Source organism: Schistocerca piceifrons, chromosome 4, assembly GCF_021461385.2.
Source record: "Schistocerca piceifrons isolate TAMUIC-IGC-003096 chromosome 4, iqSchPice1.1, whole genome shotgun sequence".
Classification (NCBI taxonomy): domain Eukaryota; kingdom Metazoa; phylum Arthropoda; class Insecta; order Orthoptera; family Acrididae; genus Schistocerca; species Schistocerca piceifrons.
This window is the reverse complement of record NC_060141.1, coordinates 487,685,563-487,710,779: the sequence shown is the minus strand read 5'-3', so window position 1 is coordinate 487,710,779 and position 25,217 is coordinate 487,685,563. Positions and strand designations below refer to the sequence as shown.

The 25,217-nt window shown below is 38.5% G+C and overlaps 1 protein-coding gene across 1 annotated transcript in view; it reads left to right on the top strand.

Annotated features, from left to right (window-relative positions):
- LOC124795371 (tryptophan 5-hydroxylase 1) overlaps positions 1 to 25,217 on the top strand; it is a 283,255-nt gene that overhangs the window by 232,563 nt on the left and 25,475 nt on the right. Inside the window, exons 9-10 of the mRNA XM_047259377.1 lie at positions 18,551 to 18,686; positions 22,065 to 22,191. Coding sequence (XP_047115333.1) covers positions 18,551 to 18,686; positions 22,065 to 22,191 — 263 coding nt within the window. The remainder of the gene's footprint in view (positions 1 to 18,550; positions 18,687 to 22,064; positions 22,192 to 25,217) is intronic.

Below are 25,217 nucleotides of genomic sequence, written 5' to 3'. Positions count from 1 at the left end.
AGTGGTAGTAGTTGTATGCTTCACACACAGATCTTTTCACAGATGCATGAATCTCTAATAACCTTTGCTTGTCATCATTTATGCAGTCCCATTTAAACAGAGAGTGCAACAGCCTCTGCTTCCTCGCATCTGTCAAATTTCGTTATTAAACCATGGTGGGTCTTTTCCATCCTTTATCTGCTTACTAGGCATATAACTCTCCAGACCATAGTTTACAAACTGCTTAAACTTTGCCCAAACTTCCTGTATGTCCATCTTACTGAAACTAAGTGATGCCAATTCACTGTCTAAGTGAGACATTAATAACTGCTTATCTACTCTATCTAGAAGAAACACTCTCCTAGCCTTCTTGACTGATTTATTAAGTTACATTATCATAGTTGCTGTAACGACATCATGATCACGAATCCTTGTGCCTATACTAATGTTTTCAATAAGGTCTGACCTATTTGTAGCTACAAGGTCTAAGACATTTCCACTGCATGTGGGCTGCCAAGTTAGTTGCTCAAGACAATTTTCAGAAAACATTTTCAAAAGTATTTTGCAATGACTGTCTGTCTGTACCCCCTGCAATGAATCCACAGACATCCCACTCTATACCCGACAGGTTAAAGTCACCTGTAACCAGTATTGCATTATCTAGTTATTCACATGCTGTTGACCATAGACTTTCTTGAATGACTCTAGAACTGTCTCAGTAGAATCAAGTGACAGTAAAAACATACAACAATTAACTTGGTTTCACATACACCTGTTATACATGACCAGATGACTTCACTATCACACTCAACTTCGATCTCAATAGAGTGAATATATTTGCCAATTGTGATAAATACTCCCCCCTCCTTTGGCCTCTAATCTGTCTTTCCAATATACATTCCATGGCTCATTTAATATCTTGGAGCTTTCCACTTCAGGTTTCAGCCAGCTCTTGGTCCCAAGAATAATATGAGTGCGAGAACTTTCCTGGAGGGCAGTAAACTCAAGAACTTTATTACGAATACTTTGACAGTTTGCTGATAAAATTGTGACATTGAATTGTCTTTATTCTGAATGCTGTTTGACTTCCCTTGCTGCATATTGATTGGCAGATGTTCATCAGTGTACCTCAAGCTACTGCCTGGCCTAAAAGACCCTCATGTGCACTCCACAAGTTCTCTACTACCCGAGTAGCTGCTTCTTTTGTGTAGTGCACCCCCGACCTATCAATAGGAGTCTTACAAATCCCCGCACTATGATGCAGGTCTAGAAAATTGCAGCCAAGACCATCACATAGTCGACGAAGCCTCTGGTTGAGACCTTCCACTTGGCTCCAAACCAAAGGACCCCGATCAATTCTGGGAATGATGCTGCAAATTGTGAGCTCTGCTTGCATCCTGCATGTGAGGCCAGCAATCTTCATCACCTCTGCCAGCTGCTTGTACAAACTGAGGATCATCTCAAAACCATACTATATGTGCTGTTGGTGCCGAAGTGAGCCACAACATGCAGATGACTGCACCCTGCTCACTTGATAGACACAGACAAGGCTACCTCCACATCTCAAATGAGGCCCCCTGGCAGACATACTGATTGCACACTGGCTTTCTTTCCAGCCCTGAACGCTAACTGCCTAAGGGGCTCCATAAAGCGTCTAATGTTGGAGTTCCCAATAACTAGTAAACTCCTCCCCCCATGTGGCTGCTTAGACCTTGCTGAAGGAGCAGCCACCTGTCCACTCACAGGGTGAATGGGCAAGGCAAAGTGACCAGCTTCCACATTGGCCTGCTTCCTCAAGCAATACAAACATGTTACCACCTGTCACTCACCTTGATATGAGGGCAGATCAACCACGTCGGGTGCATTAGGAGGTGCCTTGGAAGCAGAGCCCTTGGGCAAAACAAGTGACACCTGAGGTGTCCCATATGATGTGCCAAATTCTCCGCCACTGCTACACCCCGAGACAGCAGCCTGAAGGTGAAGTAGAGGCATTAGCAGTTTTATTCATCTGTGGTGCATGTTTACAAGGATATTGGACAAATTGATAGACATTTACATACTTACAGGTCTAGTTTCTCAGGGATAGGACTGTTATTCAACAGCGGCCTCATAGTAGAAACCAGTCTTGCGTTTGTGTAAAACAATCTAGAGAAACCTTGGGAAAACTCTTATTGTATTACTGTACCAGACATAGGAAAATGGATGATGCCCCTTTGTGTAAAAACCATATCTGTTGTCTTTCACCAAATTAACATTATCTAACAGCAAGGGCAAATTATTGAACATGAATTGGTGATAAACGGCACCTGATAATATTTCTGGTAAAATGTATGTCACTACAAGTCTGTCATCCACAGTTCCTGCTCATACATTGATGCTAGAGCAAACCTGATGCATCGCTTCCAGAATGGCTTGAATATTTTCATCTTCCCACATGTGGTTATTGTAATTTATTATTCCACTCTGTGAGAATCCCATGTCATGTATAAACAAAGTGGAAACTGTGAACTACAGATCTTCGGTGCTCTATCTTAAAATCAATTAGCTGAAATGTAATTTTGAATTGTGGTGTGAGAGATTACACATGTTCTAAGTGATACAGATAAAGTAACTGACCACAAAGAGTTGACAATGAAAGAGCATAATTTGTTCCCTTCAGCAGCAGCATTTGTCAGGATCAACTTCTACTTGTCACAACTCTTGCTCCTCTATATCATGCATGCAAACAGTGTGAGATCCGCCACAATCCTCATCCTTTTAGTGAATAATCCAAACTCTGAATCTCACTGGAACAATGTGTTAAGCTTCTTTTTTTCTCATATGTAATGTAGCATTGACAATGTTGTTCAGAATAATTAGCCCATGCATTTTGATTAACTGCATTGAAATCATTAATTTTTTCCTCATGCTAAAACAACCTCAAAATGGCTGACATAGGAGATAACTGTAAACTCTACATCTTTTAATAGCAGCACATTCAAAATAAATAAGTACAGAGATAAATGCAGCCAATAATAAATCAGTAGTGACTGTCAACAGAAACGCATCCTACACCACTGAATACTGCCCCTTCTTGACACAAACAAAATACCATACTAAGTATCTCAAGAATTATTTGTTTCTGGATATATGCAGTACACTTTTTTCTAGTTTTAACCAGTACTATCCCCTGTAGGAAATTTCTAAACTTCTATTTAAATGCCAATATTTAATTTTAGTAATCTTCCACCATTCTGCTCTTGTATCACTGCTTCAGTACTTGCACCTCGAGAAGAAATTATAGTTTCAGATTCATTAATACAGAACAGTAATAAACTGTGTGTAACAATAAAAGCTTGTGTTAGCTACACTGAATGCAAAAAAAACTAATTATGTGCAACATGGAAAAATAAGTGAACAGGACGACCTAAATCCCACCATGGAGGGCAAACAACTTGAAAGAGTACAGTGTGCAAAGTTCCTGGGTATGCACATTGATGAGAAGATTAATTGGAAGGACCATGTTGTGAGCTTAGGACTAAAACTAAATTCAGCATGTTTTGTGCTTGGAAAAATTTCAAGAGTTTGTAGTAATGACTGTACCAGATTAGTATATTTTGGCTATTTTCAGTCCATTGCATCCTATGGGATAGTATTCTGGGGAAAAACAAATTGTCGTCTAAATGAGACTTTCAAATTACAAAAACGTGCTATTCGGATAATGACGCACAGCCCACCTCAAACACATTGTAGGCCCCTTTTTAAAGCATTGAAAATTTTAACAATCCTGTCATTATACATTCTGAAATGTCTGTTGGTGATCAAAAGAAATCAGGACAAAATGAAAACCAATACAGACTTCCATAATTACGATACACAGCAATGTAAAGATCTTCACATACAAGCTGTAACAAGGACCTGAAGCCAGAAACATGTATGTAATCAAGGCATCAAACTTTTTAATGCACTACCAAAACATATCAAAGAGCTGGAAAACGAGAATAAATTTAAAACTGTTATAAAGAACCACATGCTTGTCAAATGTTATTACAGCATAAGTGAATATCTCTGCGCAACTGTATAACAATATATGTTTAAGTTAATGTTAGAAATGAAATTACATCAGTGCATAAGAAATTATGTTATAAAAACACTTATTAGTTGTATATTGTATTAAACATAAGATAGATTAATATGAATTCAGCACAGATACAAATTTTGTAAAGATATTATATAGTTGTTAAAATGTACCCTGACAAATCCTATATCACAAATGTGATCATTGGGATGATAATAAATAAATAAAATAAATAAAATAAATAAAAGAAGTGATCCAGTTATACGCTACCTGAAAGAAACAGTGAAAAGAAAGTCAAGAAATAGACACACATTGTTACTGAACCATAATTTATAAGGATTTTATAAAACACATATACTCAAAGTACTGATTCAACAATTGCTAAACAGAATATTATCCCTCTTCTTCTTAAAACAACTCCCACAATAAATGCTTTGGCTTTGGAAACAGCTTTCATTCTTTTTCTCGTACTAGTATATACATTCAGAGACATAGACACATGGGCACCAGAACTCACATTTTTGTAGCTACAGTGAAGGTGACTGTATCCCAAGGACTGCATAGGCCAACAGATGGCAGAGGGGAAGAAAGGACAGTGGCATCTGAGAGAATGGTGGAATTCTGGAGTAGAAAGGTACAGGGAAAGATTTCAGGTGGGGGACACAGGTAGTTCTCAGTGACATTTACATGATCAGGATTTATTATGATAACAAACACAAAAGAAAAAGGTGTGCATTACAGGGGTCATCCACAGGGCAATGTCTCTTTGAGTGCAGCATTAAGACAAGTGTTTCATACGAATGAACTAGTATGTTGACATACTACTGTCATACTTTATTGTGCCCTGTCAGAGATACATACATCCACTGTAGTGGCATCACACATCATACTGGTTGTAACTTCATGATAAAGCAAAATTCATTCACAAAGTCCAGCCATTCACCTTCATTCATATTCTGTAACTTTGTCACTTTGTGCATTAAGACAAACATGGCACATCCAACTTCTAATTTAAGCTTCAGGTCATTTCAATGCTTCTTTCTTGAGTATGCAAATTTCACACAAAACAGTGTACTTTATTTAGCTGATTATAAAATGATTCTGAATATAAGACAACCCTCTCTTTTTAACAGACTTCTTGAAAAATTTTATTTTCAATACTCAAACTAATCAAAATTACTAACTGTGTCACTGATAGATGGTATCTGTCTGAAAAAGTAAACATTATACCTATTTTAAATTAAGGCCAATTATTAGTTGTCAACATTTTGATAATAGAAGGAGAAGTAAAGTAAGCAAAAACAAATGGTTTCCATTAAATTAATCTTCACTTCCATTTTTCTTACTATCTAAGCCATTCATTTGTGATGTCACTATTTTTAATCATCATCACTGGTACCATTATCTTTATTTGTAAGTACACAGCCAGCAGAATGATAGTTCCACCTAACCAATGAAATGTGTGAAAAGAGGCAATATATTTCTATATAAGAACAGCAGTGAAATTTATAATCTTAGTTCTCACAAGTATTTGGCTGTTTCTTCTGAATGTGTCATAATTGTCAAGGTAGTCATTAGGAAGAGACCTAATAGCACAACTTCAATTGCTGTGAGCAAAACAGACATCAGTAACATTTATAGTCTTGGTTGTCACAAATATTTGGCTGTCTCTTTTGAACATGTTGCAATTTCTGAGATTGTGGTTAGATTGGAACCTAAGAACACTGCTGTGTTATCTATATACATATTGAGTTTGCTTCTATATTGATGTAAGAATGTGACAATATTCCTTAATCTCTTGCTTCCCAATAAGTCGTCTGTCCACTGCTCTCTCATTGGCTGCACAAAACCACCAGCTGACACACCTTCTTTCATTCCCATCACACCTCGCAGCAAGTGTTGACAATATTGCTGCTTAGGAAATGTCAGTTAAAAGTTAAAAAGGCATTCACTGTACACACTGATCCTAATAACCAACAATATAAACAGTTGTTACAGTTGTATCACATAACTAGATTTCTACTCTCCTTAAAGAGCAGACAGAAAAAATCTACTGAAAGAGCTGAAAGGTGTTTAGCTCTTCACATATTTTTTCCAATGGTCTGTGAATGTTAAGGAAGATAAACACCCAAGAATATTTTATGTTATTGGTAATTTAAGGGTTGTTCTCCAGAAAAAGGATGCAGCAGCACAAAAATAGGATAAAAAGAAACAACCTCAGAATGAATGAGCTCAACAAAACAATCTGAATACTGTTAGGTACAAGCCATACAAATAAAATACATATATTCCTTCTGATAATGTCTCAGCAATTTCTATTCATTAGAATACACATTCTAAAATATTTCTAATGCTTGTAGGTACTGTCTCACTCTACTAGTTGCAAGCTGTTGTAAGGATACAGATATAACTAATCCCTTTTTCCTTTCATTAAATAAATATTAATGAAAATTACAATCAGTTTGATTGAAATAAACTTTACATCTTAGAATATATACATTGCAACACACAAATGATAATGATTACAAAACTGTATGCAAAGCTCCCACAGGTATGGCCAGAATCAAAAAGAATGTGGATATGATCCAGAGGAATTTGCCTCACAAAAGTTTTGCATATCCACCACATTAAATTCTACTGCATTGGAAATACTTGTTAAACAATAAATGAAATATGATCCTTTTGCAAATTGTCAATGTCTTTCATGAATGGGCTCCTAAAATGAAAGAGTGAAGTGTACAATGATTAGTATGTCTTACAGTAATGCACTCTCCTAATGAATAAGTCACCATCACACTAAATAAAAATATTTTAACACTTATTTACGTTAGGTCTTTCCATTGGTTAGAAATATTGTGAATAATTTAGTCATTACAGATCTGGTATGGAATATCACCATGGTTCCTGCACATAAAAATGGATGTAGATTAATGTTAGTAAAGATTAATTAATAATGCTCCAATGAAGTTTTGTATCCCATAAGCAGAGCTAAACAAATATCTTCTTGATATACTGTTGTTATTTTATTGTCACATTCTTCAATCCAATGACTAGTTTGATGCAGGTCTCTGTGCTAGTCTATGCTGTGCAAGCCTCTCCATCTCTGAATAATCACTGCAACTTACATTCATTTCAACATCCATAGTGTATTCATGCCTGGGTCTGCCTCTACAATTTTTACCCTCTAAATTTCTTTTCATTACTAATCAGACTATTCCTTGATGCCTCAGGATGCCTTGATGCCCTTCTTTTAGTCAAGTTGCACCATAAATTTCTTTCCTTCCCATTTCGATTCAGTACTTTTTCATTAATTATTTGATCTACCCATCTAATCTTGAACATTCTTCTATGGCACCACACTCTAAAATCTTATCTTCTCTTCTTTTCTGAACTGGTGATCACCTGTGCTTCATTTCTGTATGAGGCTACACTGCACGCAAATACCTTCAGAAAATACATGCTAACACTTCTATTTGTTTGGATGTAAACAGATTCCTCTTGTTCAAAAATACTTTTCTCATTATTGCCAAACTCTATCTTATATTCTATCCACTTTGGTCATCATCAGTTATTTTGCTCTCTAAATATCTAAAGTCATCTACTACTTTTAGTGTAAAAATCTGATTCCCTCAGCTTCAACTGATTTAGTTAAACTTTATTTCAGTACCCTTCTTTTACTTTTGTTGAGCTTATAATTTGTTTTCAAGGCACTATTCATTCCATTTAATTGTTCTTCCAAAGTCCTTAGTCACAGCTGAGAGAATTCTACACTCATGCTCATAAATTGAGGATAATTGCAGAATGTGGTGCCACACAATGTGGCACTACACAAAACTGGCACTAATAGCATAGGCACATAGGGAACAAACATTACACAGATCTGTAAATCCACAGTATTGGTGATAAGTTGAGAAAACCATCCCGAAACAAAAGTGCTACAAAATGCCACTGTTTCCTGCGCATGTACCCCGACATCGATATGGGGTATGATCACCATGTACACGTACACAGGCCGCACAGTGGGTTGGCATACTCTGGATCAGGTGGTCGAGCAGCTGCTGGGGTATAGCCTCCCATTCTTGCATCAGTGCCTGTTGGAGCTCCTCAAGTGTCCTAGGACTTTGAAGACGTGCAGTGATACGTCGACCGAGAGAATCACAGACGTGCTCAATGGGGTTTAGGTCTGCAGAACAGGCAGGCCACTCCATTCGCCTTACATCGAGGTACTCCTCCACGATGGCAGCTCAGTGGGGCCGTGTGTTGTCATCCATCAGGAGGAAGGTGGGACCCACTGCACCCCTGAAAAGGTGAATATACTGGTGCAAAATGACGTCCCGATACACCTGACCTGTTACAGTTCCTCTGTCAAAGACATGCAGGAGTGTATGTGCACCAATCATAATCCCACCCCACACCATCAAACCATGATGTCCATACAGGACCCTTTCAAGGGCATTAAGAGGTTGGTATCTGGTTCCTGGTTCATGCCAGATGAAAACCCAGCGAGAATCACTGTTCAGACTGTACCTGGACTCGTCTGTGAACATAACCTGGGACCACTGTTCCAATGACCATGTACTGTGTTCTTGACACCAAGCTTTACAGGCTCTCCTGTGACCAGGGGTCAGTGGAATGCACCTTGCAGGTCTCCGGGCAAATAAACCATGTCTGTTCAGTCGTCTGCAGACTGTGTGTTATGAGACAACTGTTCCAGAGGCTGCGGTAAGGTCCCAAGCAAGGCTACCTGCAGTACTCCCTGGCCACCTGCGGGCACTGATGGTGAGATATCGGTCTTCTTGTGGTGTTGTACACTGTGGACATCCCCTACTGTAGCACCTGGACACATTTTCTGTCTGCTGTAATTGTTGCCATAATCTTGAGATCACACTTTGTGGCGCACGAAGGCTCCGTGCTATGACCTGCTGTGTTTGACCAGCCTCCAGTCACTCTTGTATTCTACCTTTCATAACGTCATCAATATGTGTTCTTTGAGCCATTTTCAACACACAGTTACCATTAGCACGTCTGAAAGTGTCTGCACACTTATTTGCTGCAGCGTACTCTGACATGCACCAACACACCTCTACGTATGTGGACTGCTGCCAGCGTCACCATGCGATGACTGCAGGTCAGATGCACTGTAGGGTCATACCCCAGGGTGATTTAAACCCACAAACCGCCCACCAGAGCATTGTTTCACCATGTATCAGCATTATCCTTAATTTATGAGTATGAGTGTATGTCATATGCAAACCTCAATGGCTATATTTCATCTCCCTGAACTTTAAGGTCCTTTCTAGATACCTCCTTGTTTTCCTTTATTGCTTGATCAGTTGAATAACATTGAGGATATGTTACAACCCTGTCTCACTCCCTTCTCAACTACTGCTTCCCTTTCACATCCTCCAACTCTTGTAATAGTAATCTGGTTTCTGTATAAGTTGTAAATAACCCTTAGCTCCCTGTATTTTATACCTGCTACCTTCAAAATTTCAGAGTGCAGTTCAGTTATCATTCTCAAAAGCTTTCTCTAAATCTATAAACACTATAAATGTATATTTACAAAGCAAACATTGTCAGACATAGGTGATATAACAATAAAAAACAAGCATACTATGCCTACTTTCATAATGTCATATGGTAACATTTTTTTGCAGTAACTCAAAGTTTTGAGAGTCCAAAAACGTGTAATAAGATGTAAATTCAGTACAGCAATGTGATTATTGCAAATAAGTGATGTAGAAGACATTTCTATTTGATGATGCATAGCTACAATAGCCTAAGAACTATCAAATGCACCTTAGTGTATTGAACATTTACATGTTTTGTACATCTTTGCTATTACTTTGTAAATGAAAATGAAAATATATTTCAGATTTTTTGACTTATTTCACATCCATAAGGACCATTTCACTTGAGATCTGTGGAAAGTACGTTAACATACTTGTTTTTATTTGTAAATATTTATTTTGTACGCTAGTTTTTTTAACATGTTCTACTTCCTGGACAGTCTCTTCATTATGAGTCCATTGGGACAAAAAGTAAACATTATCTAAATACTACCTTTCTTCAACCTCTCTCCTAAAGTAAGACATAGGGTCACTATTGCCTTGCATGTTCCTGTGTATCTCAGGAGCCCATCTGATCTTCCCTGATTCCAGTTCCTTTAACTTTTTCCATTTATGTGTAAAATATTCCATGCCAATACGTTGCAACAATGGCTCATTAAATTGGTGGTTTAGTAGTATTCACACCTGTCAGCAGCTGCCTTCTTTGGGACTGGAATTATTACATTTGTCTTGAAGTATGAGGGTACAATGAGGTGACAAAAGTCATGGGTTGATGATATGCACCTATACCAATAGCTGTAGTATCATGCAGACAAAGCATAGAAAGGCAGTGCATTGGTGGATCTGTAATTTGTACTCAGGTGATTCATGTCAAAAGGTTTCTAATGTGATTATATAGCAGCAGAAGACCAACACAAGTGACTTTACCAAAAGCACATCACCTGCAGTGCCTCTCCTGGGCTCGTGATCATGTCTGTTGGGCCCTGGACAACTGGAAAACAGCGGCTGGTCGGGTGAGTCCCGATTTCAGTTGGTAAGAGCTGATGATAGGCTCTGAGTGTGGTGAAGACCTCACGGAGCCATGGACCCAAGCTGTCAATAAGACCCTGTATGAGCTGGTGGTGGCTCCATATTGGTGTCAGCTGTGTTTACATGGAATGGATTGGGTCCTCTGGTCCAACTGAACCCATCATTGACTGGAAATGGTTATGTTCAGCTACTTGGAGACCATTTGCAGCCATTCATGGATATCATGCTCCCAAAAAGTGACCGAATTTTTATGGATCACACTGCACTTTACCACTGGGTCACAACTGTTCACAATTGCTTTCAAAAACATTCTGGACAATATGAGTGAATGATTCAGCCACCAGATTGCCCAACATGAATTCCATTGAACATTTATGGGATGTAATTGAGAGGTCAGTTTGTGTACAAAATCCTGCATTGGCAACACTTTTGCAGTTAAGGACAGCTACAGAGGCAGCATGGCTTAATATTTCTGTAGGGTACTCCCAATGCCACCTTGAGGCATTGTGCTATACTGGGCAAAAGGAGGTCCAACATGATATTAGGTGGTATCCCGTGACTTCTGTATTTTGCACACCAAGTAGCATAGTTTTGTCATGGCTGGCTCTCTCAAGGACATCAAAAATTCGGAGGAAATGTCATTTGCTCCAGGAACCTTTTTTTGACTTAGGTCCTACAGTGCTCTATCAAATACTTCTCACAGTATCTCACTGTCCATCTCATTTTTACTTACATCCTTTTATATTTCTGTACTATTGTTCTTCCCTTGTATAGACACTCTGTAAGTCTATACATTCCTCCCACCTTTCAGGTTTCCCTTCTTTGTTTAGTACTGGCCTGCCATCTGAGCTCTTTATACTCATACAACTGCTTCTCTTTTCACCAAAGGTCTCTCGTTTTCCTATAAGGGACATTTATCTTTCCCCTAATCATCCATGTCTCTACAGAATTGCATTTATCCTTTGCCATTCTAGATTCACCATTTTGCATTTTCTGACAATCTTATTTTTTAGACCTCTGTACTGCCTTTTGCCTATTGCATTTACATTTTTATGTATTCACATTTTGTCAATTAAATCCAGTATCTCCTATGTTATCCAAGGATTTCTGTGAAGCCTGGTCTTTTTACATCTGCTACATGACCTCTGCTGCCTACACTATTTCATCTCTTCAAGTTGCCTATTTGTCATCTAGTGTCTTTCTTTTCCCTGTTTTAGTTCAACACTGCCTAATACTCCATCTGAAGCTCTCAACAACCTCTATTTCTTTCACTTATCCAGGTTCCATCTTCTTAAATTCTACCTTTTTGCAGTTTGTTCAGCTTGTATCTGCAGTTGATAACCAATAAATTATGGTCTGAGGCTACAACTGCTGGAAGTAACTTACTGTTTAACATTTTATTTTGAAATCCTGTGTTATCATTATATAATGTTTGAAACATTCCAGTGTCCTCAGCTATCTTCCTTCCTTCATGGCCCTTAAACAAAATATTAGTATGATTAAATTATGCTCTGTGTAAAATTGTACCTGGCAGCTTTCTGTTTCATTACGTTCCTCCAGTCCATGTTCCCTGACTATTTTTCTCTGTCTTCCTTTCCTACTATCAAATTCCAGTAAATGATCAAAATTACATTTCCTTCTCTGTTTCCCATCTGAATAATTTCCTTTCTCTTAGCACATTCTTGCAATCTCTTGTTCATGTGTGGAGATAGCTGGCATATAAACTTGCACTACTGTGGTAGCTGTTGGTTTTGTGTCTATTGACTACGATAATGCAGTCACTATGTTGTTCATAACAGCTTGCTCATATTCCTATTTTCTTATTCATTATTGGACCTATTCCTGCATTACCCCAGTTTAATTTTGTGTTAATAACCTGTATTGACCTGACCAGAAGTCCTATTTTTCCTGCCATTGCACTTCACTAATTCCCATTATGCATAATTTCAACGTATCCATTTTCCTTTTTAAATTTTGTAACATATCTTTCTGACTGAAGGATCTAACATTCCTCACATAATGCCAGTTTTGTTTTTCCTGGTAATGGCATCCTCCTGAGTTGTCCATACCCAGCCATCTGAATGGGGGACTATTTCATCTCAAGAATATTTTACTCAAGAGAATACCATTTTCATTTAGGCATAAAAAAGATCTGCATGCCCTCGGGAATAAAATAACTACTGTAGTCTCTCAATATATTACTGCTTCATATATTTTCAATAGCTCATCCATTTCATGTAACTTAAACCACAACATTTCAATATTTCATGGTTTAATGTGCAATTCACATGGAAATTACATGGTGTGGACATCAGGTGATGGTGAAGCAGTGATGTGACACGAGCAGGAGATGAGCAAAGCACATGGTTGTGATGCTGCCAGGAGATATGGAACAGTCATGTTACAAATAAATAATGTCATCTTCATCAAAGCATAATAGCAAAGCACTGGATCTTTTCCAACTCATAAATGTTCAGCTGAAAAGAAGATATTGCATGTATTCATCATAGCTGGAAAAAAGTGGAAGAAATATGGTGTTACTGATGTAGTGAAAGATCTGAACATGTATTCCTATCTTTTCCAGAACATTTACAAAGTGTCTTAGAAAGAACTCACTGTTTCTGCCTTCTGTAGCACCTGCCCAACAGTTTCAGTAGACACAGATAGTTTATTTGTGAAAGTGGACACAAATGATTATGGATGCCACATCAATAGATGAGCATTTCAGAACAATAGTTTTGGATGAACTTTGAAACAAGAACATGCTAGTTTGCCATGATCATTTCCATTACTGGGTGAAATGTAAGGTTCCTCACTGTTCTGTGACAGATGAGGCCTTGCCTGTTTGCACAAATATAATAAAATCATTCTCAAGGAATTAGCTGAGAGGTTTGAGAAATGAGCACAGAATATTCAGGATTTTCAAGGAGATGAAAACAAGGAGAATTAAAATAAGGAGAATATGTATTTGGTATATTAACATCAAAATTCAGAACTATAAGTGTGTCATTGTATTGCAGTTCTTCCAAAGTTGATGTTATGATTCAAGCTACTTGGGTGCTGCTCAATGTTATCCCAGATTATGACAGGATATTCTTAACTCCTCAATGCACCAATACCACAAAAAGGAATCAAACAAGCAATGAATTACAGCCACAACAAAACTCCATAATACATTAAAGAATATCTCTGCAAATACTCCATAAATGCTCCCCTGTTCCATTTCAAGATGGATACTGCATTCACAGTCACAGGTAGAAGCACCATCAGCTGTGATACATAAATTTTTATTTGCAACAATGTTTCAAGAGGAGTGTTTACACACTTCTCTTATGACTAGTGCTGAAACAAACTGTTTCTGATAATAACTGTTTTTCTCACACAAATCAGTTTTATCCATTTAGCTAGGTCTGAATCTTATGAACTCACTCAGATCACAGTTTTTATTTAGTGCAGTTTCATCGTCCATCAAATCATGAGGTGTAGCAGTTCACCCATAAATAAAAACAGCAGCTAGACACTTTTAAAATCTCTACCACATCTTTCTTCAGAGTGCCACTCATGACTATGAATGGATCTGGTACGGACAATTAAGGGACATGAAACTACCTCTGCACCTTCTTCAGTTCAGTTAATTGACTTATTGTTTCATATTTCAACCTATCTATAATGGATTTCAGCAGATACCCAAGGTCTATTTGATGTGTGGTATGTGGAATGAATGTGCAGGCCATAGAAGCAGTGGCACTCACTATTCTTTGAAGAATGCTCATCTCTGCATGAGCCTGCAAATTGTACTGCAGAAGTATAGACTGTCGAGTTGCCAGACAGGGACTTTACCTTAATCTTTAAAACTTTCTTGATGTAGCAGCTGCTGTCTGACTTCATTTCAGTATTTAAGAGTATCTAGCCACCATGCTGCTAATGTAGGGTGCCACATTACACCAACATTTAACCAATGAGGTTAACAACATGTTGAAGTGGAACTCATCTGGAAAATAGTACTTTCACCCCTATGCATGGTGTTCCCATGCATGTTGTAGTCTGAGGCACTTGTGGTATCTGGGGAGGGAAGCTAATTCAATGGCAAAAATACTAGCTTTCCACTCCTATGCAGGTGGCATCACAGCATCAGTGTGGACATGTTTACATCTACTGTGATGCTCCAGCACAATGAGAAAAGCTACATAGTTGATATACAGAGATGACAGTCAGCTCATGGTGTAGTCACTGAATAAGAGTGTCTCCTATCAACATATTTCACACACACTTCACTGTTAGTGTAGGATAACTTGTAAAATAGACAGAGGAGTCATCTGTTTTCAGGAGATCAAGCATTCTGTGATATACTAACTCTTTCACAGGTTTGATGTCAACTAAATATACTGGCATTGTTTTCACATTTACATTTCATCTGACATCTCTTCACTGTCTGAGTTTGGTGTAACACTTACCATTCCAGTCAGCCAAGAGAGAGGGCTGTTAGGGCTGCATGTATCATCATCATCATCTTGGACAGTTTCCAGCCACTGGCTGGGTCTGTCGGGAACACAAGCCTCTCCATCGTGTTCTGTCTTTCCACCATTCCCCCTCTTCCACCTTCATACAGTTCTCTCCTCTTCTCGTCACACATTCCTTCACTCCCTTCACCCATCTATCTCTTGGTCTTCCTCTGGGCCTCTTCCCCTCCAGTTGCAGATCAAACATCCTCTTTGGAATTCTTCCCTCATCCATTCTCTTCATGTGTCCATACCACTGCAGTCTTGATTTTTCTATCCTGTCCTGTACTGGTTCCTCCTTTAGTCTTTCCCTCACATACACATTTCGCAATCTGTCTCATCTTGTTACACCCAACCTGCTCCTCTGGAACTTCATTTCACTAGCCTGTATTCTACTTTTGTCGCTTTTGTGCATTACCCATGTCTCACTTCCATATGGCAATATGGGGACAAAGTAGGTTCGGTATATAATTCCCTTGGATTTCTGTGGCACCTCCTTGCTCCAAATAAGCCCCCTAATGCATTTGTAGAACTGCCCTGCTTTTCTGCACCTTTCATTTATTTCCAATGCGTTTCCCTCCTTACTTTCAATCACGCTTCCCAGGTACTTGAAGTTCTCTACCACTTGTAGTTTTTCCCCTCCACAAGTTATATCCACATTTGGCCTATTCGTCTTCCTTGTTGTGACAATTATTTCACTTTTCTTTGCAGAGAAATGCATTCCATATTGTGCTGCCATTGCCTCCCATGCATCTAACTGCTCTTGCACCTCCTTCTCGCAATTTCCCCATAACATCAGGTCATTGGCAAAAAGCACTGCTTTCATTTTATGATCTCCAATTGCATCTGACACTTGCTGTAGGATTTCATCCATAACAATAATAAACAATAAAGGCGAAAGTGCACTTCCCTGTCGCAGCCCATTTTCCAGCTTGAACCATGCAGTACATTCCCTCCCCACTTTCACACAACTCTCACTTCCCTCATACATTTTTCTGACTTTTTGTGTTATCTCTTCATCTATCCCTTTTGCGTTCAGCACATCCCAGAGCTTGTCCCTACAGATACTGTCATACGCCTTCTCAATATCTAAAAAGGCCATGATTAAGTCCTTCCCGTACTCATAGTGCCTTTCCTGCAGTTGCCTTACCGCAAATATGAGGTCCGTTGTTGATCTTCCCGGTCTGAAACTGTACTGCTCCTCTTGCAGTCTACTTTCAATACTGCTTCTTATTCTCTTCTCCAGGATCTTTTCATAGATTTTTCCACAGTGGCATAGCAGGGTGATTCCTCTGTAGTTCTCACATCTCCTTTTATCCCCTTTCTTGAAGATCGGGACTATAATTCCTTTCTTCCAATCCTCAGGAATTCTGTTCTCCTTCCACACCACCCTCAGCACTCTGTATAGCCACTGGGTTCCTACTTCTCCTGCTGCTCGTATCATATCCACTGTTACTTCGTCCCAACCTGGTGCCTTGCCCCCTTTCATCCTCTTTATGGCTTCTTCCACTTCATTCCAAGTTAGATCATCAATTTCCCCACTATTATCATCGTCTGCTGCCTTAGGCTCTCCATCGCTGTTAGTTACCCGCTTGGCGGCATTCAACAGATCTTCAAAGTACTCCTTCCAAATCTTTTTGAGCTCATGCATTTCCTCCACAACTCTTCCATTATTATCCATGATCCTCAGGCACTCGCTTCTGTCGTTCCTCTTATTTCTTACCATGGTGTAAAGTACTTTTTTGTTCCCTTCACTGTCCTGTTCTAACATTCTTGTCCATTTTTCCATCCACTTCTTCTTCTCAGCCCTTACTATGGTCTGTGCCGCTTTCTTGCTTTCCTTATATTTTACCCTAGCTTCCTCTGTTCGGGTCTGGAACCATTCTCTGAAGGCTTTGTTCTTTCGAAGTACTGCCTCTTTACATATGTTGTTCCACCATGGGGTTTCCTTACTTCTCCTTTTTGTGCTAGTTCTTCCGCACACAATCTCAGCTGCCTCAACTAGGGCCCTCTTAAAATCTCCCCATTCCTCTTCCACTGTTCTCTGATCTTCCTTTGGCAGCTTCTTCCTGATCAGTGTCTGGTACTGGGTCCTCCATTCATCCTCTTTCAGCATCCATGTCTTCAACCTTTTCTCCTGTATATCTGTTGCCCTCCTATCTTTTTTCTCTCTCAGGGTGGCTACCAACAGCCGATGGTCACTGTCTAAGGCCTCAGATGGAATGACCTTAACATCTGTGAGGCTGCTCATCATCTGCCTATCCACTAGTACATAGTCTACTACTGAAGTTTGGGACCAGTCCCCACTGTACCAAGTTATTTTGTGACTACTTCTCTTCTTGTACCAGGAATTTGCGATCGTCAGCCCATTCCTCTTGCAGAATTCCAGCAACAATTTTCCTTCTCTATTTCGGTTCCCCCAGCCCTCTGGTCCCATTATCTCCTCGAATCCTTTCCTGTCTGTGCCAACATGTGCATTGAGGTCCCCTATTATAATCTGATTACCTCCATTTAGCTGCTTTTGCATGTCATCTTCAAATTCCTCCTTCTCCTTTTTTGTACACCCCACCTGTGGGGCATATGCTTGGATGATTTCAATGCTTTTTCCTTTCACTCGTACTCTGGCTTTTATCATTTGATCATTGATACCTTCCACCTCCTCCTGCAGACCCTCTCTGACCACTATTGCCATTCCATTTCTTCCCCTCTCATTCCCTATCCAGTACAGTTTACATCCTTTACTTAGTGGTTTTTCACCAACTCCTCTCCACCTAGTCTCAGCAAGTCCCAAGATGTCCAATTTCCTCCTTTCCATCATTTCTACAATATCTTCTAACTTCCCAGTTAGAGTCCTTACGTTTAAGGTGCCCAGTCGTAAACCATCTCGTAATCCTTTTCCATTGCTTGGTCGGTTTCCTTTAAATCCGTTCCGTGATCCGAGGCATGTTCCCTTTTTAAAAGCAGTTGATTTATCCACTACTGGCTTGCTAGGCCTATCGCAGCTTCACCAGAGCCCCGTTAGCCGTCACGTTTCAGGGTTCCCATAGAGCCTTCTCAGCTACCGTAGCGGTCCTGGGGCACACGAAGTCCCCGCTGTACATCGCCCCTATAGGCAGTCCCCTACTTTGTGCTGTTGCCCATCTCCCATGACTTGGACGAGGGGTTGGACTTAATGTTCCACAATCTCAACCATTTATTATTGCTGGTGCACTGTTCCACAAATTCTCCATGTTTAGATTCATTAGGGGTTTCTGTCTGCCTATTTTAAATTATCACAGGCATTAGTGTAAAATGACTTCAAAAGTCAGCACTATATTTTTCTGGTATCTACAGCAATTAATTATTTTACAAGAAAAATGGTATGTTTTAACTGACTGATACATACTTTTTTTTTTTTTTTTTTTTTTTTTTTCCAGGAAAGACAGGTTTTCAACTTCGTCCAGTTGCAGGATACTTGTCTCCAAGAGATTTCCTGTCAGGATTGGCATTTAGAGTGTTTCACTGCACTCAGTATATCCGTCACTCATCCGACCCTTTTTATACTCCTGAACCGTAAGTAAATTATTTGCTTGATTGCATTATGTCTACAGACAACACCATAACTAATGTAAATATGCATTAACAATAATATGAACTGGGGCAGATTGCTACTCACAGCAAAGGGCTGGGTGGAAGGGCACACATTTAAAAGTAGAAACAACAGTGAACATGTGTGTGAACGGTTTGCCCTTTTTTTTCCCTAAATCTGGTGAAGGACTTTATCTGACACCATAGTCTACCTGTAACTGTATGCTACTCAGAACCCCCTCTATATAGAGAGTAAGCAATCTATCCTAACTGACACTGATGTTAATCCATTCCAGTTTCTCCAATGATATTTTACTTATTCACTGATCATAGAGTGCAAGATGACATAAGCAAGACCTAATCAAAAACAATGTGTGGCAGGAGTGGGGGTGAGGAGGGGATGGTTGAAATCAGGAGGGAAAAAGAGTGATGGGCATCAGCTGCAGTTGGCTTACTTCTTTCTATTTATTTCTCTGGCCTTCAGCTCTCTTCGATAACTAATGGATCCCCTGCAGGTCCTTATTACAAATAGCACTTGATACTAATCTTGGTTGTTTGTCGTTTTACTTCTTAATCATTTCCTGTACCCATTGTGTCTCCTAGTCTTGGATTTGGTGTCTTTTTTTCCTTTCCTTCAGCACCAGTGCATGTATTCTTTACTTTGCCTCTCATCCATTCTTATTCATACGAAGAAAGTTTACAAAATTCTGAAGACTTGAGTATTTTCAAATTTGGGTGTCTGTCAGCACATCAGTTATTCCTGTTTCAGATGGTTGTAATTACACACTACAATGTTAGCATTGATTTTTTTCCATTCATTTTTGCATAGATAGTAAGTACTTCCTTGATATTAGATGCCCATATTCCACTTTTTCAAGAGGCGTAAAGGTGAATTGCCATTTCAGTGTATTTATTGTTTTGGCTATTAGATGTTCACTTCAGATATTCTAGAACTGTTTAAGATACCATAACTTTCACCCAGATGAATTTATGGAAATCCTCACCAAATGAGGCAACCTTTTGTTATACCTATATTAATTGCAGAGATATTGATATCAATTTTGCTTTTGCTTCTAGTTTTTTAGATCAAATAGACTAGCTGAACTGTTACACTTTCCAGAATCCAATAAATAGTTTTGGAGAAATTAGAATACATAGAACCTAAAATTTATCTGTTTTGAACTTCAGATTGCTGTCTTATGCAGAACTGTAAACCATTTCCTGCATCTATGACCATGGGATAAAAAGATGGAAAACAAACCCCAAGCTGGAAAAATCTTAACTACTAAGCATGTTGCCACATTCAGAGATCCTTAATATCTGAGAAAGAGGAAAAGTATCAACTGAAATTAGCTTATAGGTTTAAGGCACTAGGAATGAAGAACCTACAGGTTTAAATTTGAGAAACAACAGAGAAGCTTCACTCATTTTCTATGTGAAGAAGACAAAAATAGACAAGATTTCAGAATAAATATGACATTTGCTGAAGAGAAGATGATTGAGGATAAATTATCTTATAATTACTGTACAAATACTGGATTAAATAAAACTAACAAAATATGCTGCAAAATATTACAAGCAAATCATAATACATTGAAAGATAATTGAACCATTACAAAAACATGACAAGACATTTATGGCAGGTAGGCAACACATCAAATCATTCATAATGTTAATTTTGTGTGGTCTAACAGCCTGGTGCAAGTCCTTCAATTGGATACCAATTTGGCAACTTAGGTGTCCCAGTTAGCCAAAGAAGGAAAGGTGACCTATAGTTTAACATGAAATCCAAACCAAGTGTCATTCCTGGTGAATCTTTACATCATTGAGAAGTGAAGGCTAGGTTAAAGGCAGACTGGAAAATTTCCAAGATTCAGCCAGGATTTGATCCACAACCTATCAGGTTCCAGGCATGCATATTATCATGCAGCCACCAAATCAGTTATGGTATCAAATGTTGTTGACATCATTTAGAAGCAGAACATTGTAATGATGTCTGAAAATTCCTTTTTTTTAGTTCACTCGATTCAGGTAATAAACTGTGATAATGAAAGCATTACTGTAATATTACCAGAAACACGGAGCAATGACAAACACCTGAAAGTGAAATGAGAACAACATTGTTCATAAAATCGAGGGAGTTGTACTGAAAGAGACTCATAAACAAATCAACAGAATTACATGTTTTTAGAAATAGTTTATTGTCCAGTACAATAACATATAATTTCAAAAGAAATTGTTGCTATTGTCAATAACGAGCCATCTTCAGATCATAGGAAAGAGGCATTAGCACACTCACAGTTTCACTGCCAATCAACAACAACATTGTATTCTCAAAACACTTAGGACTGAACTACTACTTCCTTCTTATGATCTAAAGATGGCTGGAGATGTCTGAAACTAATTTCTTTTTAAAATTATATGTGATTGTAATGGACAATAAAATATTTTTAAAAAGTATTTCCACAGTGTCAACAATCACTGATTTCTCCACCATGACCAAAACATCATTATTTTCATAATTAGAAGTAAAATTACTATATTTGATATCTGAAGCACAATTGTAACAGTTTTAAGTCATAAGAAATGGAAAGATGCAAAGACTTTTCACATTGTTATCACCAATTTATTTCATTTCAGTCATTCATTCACACTTCAGGTTCTGTAGATTCCATAATGAATAAGAGCCTTCACAGATGTGGAACAAGTCAAGTTGTACATTAACAGCCTACCTTCGTAAAGCATGCTAACCGCAAGTTATGAATAGTGTCAATCTACGTACAGTGAAAATTACGTGATATTCTTTGTGCACCCATCACACTCAGTTATAATAATTAATTACACTTTGAACATATATTAACAAACAATTTAATATTACTTAATTTATATGGTAAAATTTCCATTAATCATCTAATAAAAAAACTCACTAGACTTTCATCATGGAAAATAATAAACTGGTTACACATGTAAGTCTAGAATAAGGGACCAGCTGAAACTTGCACATGAAGTTTTAAAAGGAAGCAGTAAACAGACTATACAACTTTGTATAGGGTTCATATATTAGTATTTTGTTTGAACACTCTTCAGTCACATTTGAATAAATTTATTCTATAAGCACTATATGTATGAGGAACCAAATGTATGTATGTAAATTTCTGGTGGAATATACATAGGAAAGCTAAGGCCTGAATTAGATTACTTCAGGAGATTGAAAATTTCATAGACAAAAAATGAATCAGCTACAACTTGATTCCACTCAAACTGTGTTTGAGTGTTTATAAGCTAAGCAATAAATTATGTTTGATGTACCATATACTTCCTACCGTTCTCAACATTTTGGAAATTAAAATTCTTTGCACACAGAGACTGCTGCCATGAACTGCTGGGTCACATGCCTCTGTTAGCAAATCCAAGCTTTGCCCAGTTTTCACAGGAACTAGGACTGGCTTCTCTAGGTGCCCTTGATGAAGATGTTAACAAGCTTGCAACTGTAAGTACTGCTACAGAATTTTATTACTTATCTTCATTTCTTCTCTAGAACTGCATTGTAGTTTATCACAAACAGGTGTTAACTAAACTGCCTGAATAAAAGTGAAGCACACAGTAAGGGAGGAGGAAACAAAATTGAACTTCACAGGTTGAGAGGGCATGTGATGTTACTTCAGTGATTACAAAATTGAGTAAAATTTACAAAGAACTTGACAGCATTAACCCACTTACCAGTATAATATTTCATCCTCTCTGACCTGGATTTCCATGCTGATTTGGTTGGGAAGCATATCATAAAGCGATTGTATCCTTCTTTGAGGCAAGCTGTTTGATAACTGTTGTAACTGGTCCTTCATATCCTCAACACTGGAACAGGGATTGAGTTAATGTACGAGCTGACACCCCCATGTTCTATCATTGACAGATTTGGGAATCTTGCTGGTCACAGGAGTACCTCAGCCCCATGCAGACAGTTCATAGAGATATGTGCTATATGTAGATGAAAACTGTTTTGTTGGTAAATGGTACTCTAGTGTTGCTGCACAAGACATAGTACATTAGGACACAGGATGTCCATGACATACCGATGTGCCATCAGAATTCACTCAATCAGTACCAACCAAGGCCTGAAGTCATACTCAGTGGAACTCACACCATGATACGAGGAATACCACTGTAGTGCCTCTCCAAAACATAGGAAGAATGATATCTCTTCCTAGGCCATCACCATACTCACAGACAATGGTCATCTGGATAGTGAAGAACCATGATTCATTGCTCAATACAATGCAATGTCATTCATCAGGAGTCATTGCTTCCCATTCACAGCACCACTCCAAATGCAGCTGTTTGCATTGTGGTGATAACGGCAGCCTATGCATGGAACAGAATTCCCTAGTCTGACTGCTGCTACTCTTCAAACAATGGTGCATGATGTCAAAAGAATATTGCAAGGAAGTCATTACTTGTCCTTTAATGACAGCCACAGATGTGAAGAAGTAACAATGTGCTTTGTGCACAATGCAGCAGTCCTACCTGGTAGTGGTCAGACATGGTGGACAGGAATCTTGATGCATATGACTGCACTCATGTTCCCAAGCAGTCCAACATCAGGCCACCCTCGTACCCAAATGACCCAGAAACCTGGATATTGCACAATACAACCAGCCCCTAAATGTGACCCACAATGAAGCCCATTTCAAACTCTGTTGGGTGTTAATAGCACTGTCCACTTGAGCATGCGCCATCTCCGTGACCTTCACAGTGATCACTCAACATCTGATGTTGTTCATGCTCCTTATATATGCTACCAGAGCTGGTAACAACACTAAACATGAACAACACTAATGAGGAGGCTGTCACAGAGAATTCCAGCACTAATCATTTACATACCTACTGCTGATGCTGTGCACGTTCGAAGCTACATTGACATCTGACTATGTCTTCTGCATGCTTCACTTTTTGTTTAGGCAGTGTGTATAGGCAGGATGGTTAAACAAAATCAAATATTAAAAGTAATTAAATAGAAAAGTCTCTGGTGAACAAGTGAGCAAACATTGATGAACTAATGTGTGGTTTGTCATTAGTAACTCAAATAGTCTGAGAGGGGGGTGCAGGAGGGGAGGAAGATTGGACTGGCAGTGAGAGAAAGAGGAAACAAGGGTGATGGGGGACAGGATATAAAGGAATGTGGCACTCAAGCAGTTGCTCTTTCACAAGTAAAGGGGAATTGCATGTGGCATGCAGTGAAGTGGAACAATGGATTTGGACAGGACATTAGGAAAGAGGAATAGGAAAAGCGAGATGAGTGTGAGTGCAGAATGATGGAAGCAGGGATAAAGGGGGTAGGGGCTAGTGGAGATTGAGTCCAATATTACTGCATCGAAGCATCTATGTAATTCAGAGAAGCTGGTGTTGGGTGGCAGGACTCAGATGGCACAGGTGATGAATTAGTTATTTAAGTTGTTTATATTGAGCTTAGCAATGTGTACTACGTTTGGTGGTCACCTTTGCCCTTGACTACAGTTTGGAAGTGGCCATTGATTTGGACTTATTATATTTATTTATTTTTGTGTTCCATAGATCCTTGATGTGAGTGTATCACTAGGAGGTAGAATGTGTCAGATTATTACAGTAATAACGATATCTAAATGGTCATGAGGCTTAGAAATTAAACCATGTATAAACAGATGCATGAGGTTCAAGTGTTTAAACAACAAGACAGATTATAGTAGTAATAATGATTACACAAACAAATTATAAGTTTTACATTCTAATACACATAGGAAGCATTCTGTCATCAATTGATATCCCAGTGCTACATAGTCAATTCTTATAAGAATACTTAAAATTAAACACTTTGTTCTAATTATTACACACTGTCAAAAAGTTCCTGTAAAGAATAGAAAGGACTATTCAAAAGATAATGTTTCAATTGTTTTTTGAATTTAGTCATATCCCCAATGACTGATTTAATATGAAATGGAAGTTTATTGTATACTTTTATGCTTGAATAATGTACTCCTTTCTGTACCATGCTGAGATTTTTTCTATCTTTTTGAAGATCTTGTTTACTTCTTGTATCATGATCATGATATTCACTGTTTGTTTTGTAAATTGTATGATTATTGTTCACAAAGCACATTAGTGAAAAAATGTACTGAGATGGCATGGGGAGGATCCCGAGCTGTTTGAATAAGTTTCTGCAACAGCATCTGGGGTGCATTCAAGCCATAATTCTGATGACTCTTATCTGTGCAATAAAGAATCTGTTTGCTCAAGACTGGTTACCCCAATATATGATTCCATATGTCATAAGTGGATGGAAATATCCTAGGTATGCAGCTTTAATTGTTTCCAAGTCACAAACAGATGAAATTGAGGGAATGGCAAATTCTGCTGAATTGTATTTTACATTGATCACTGAAGTGAACTGACTGGTTTAGATTGTTGTTTATGTGTAATCCCAGGAATTTGAAAGACTCAACTCTCAATATTTCTTTGTCACCAAATTTTATTTCAGTATTT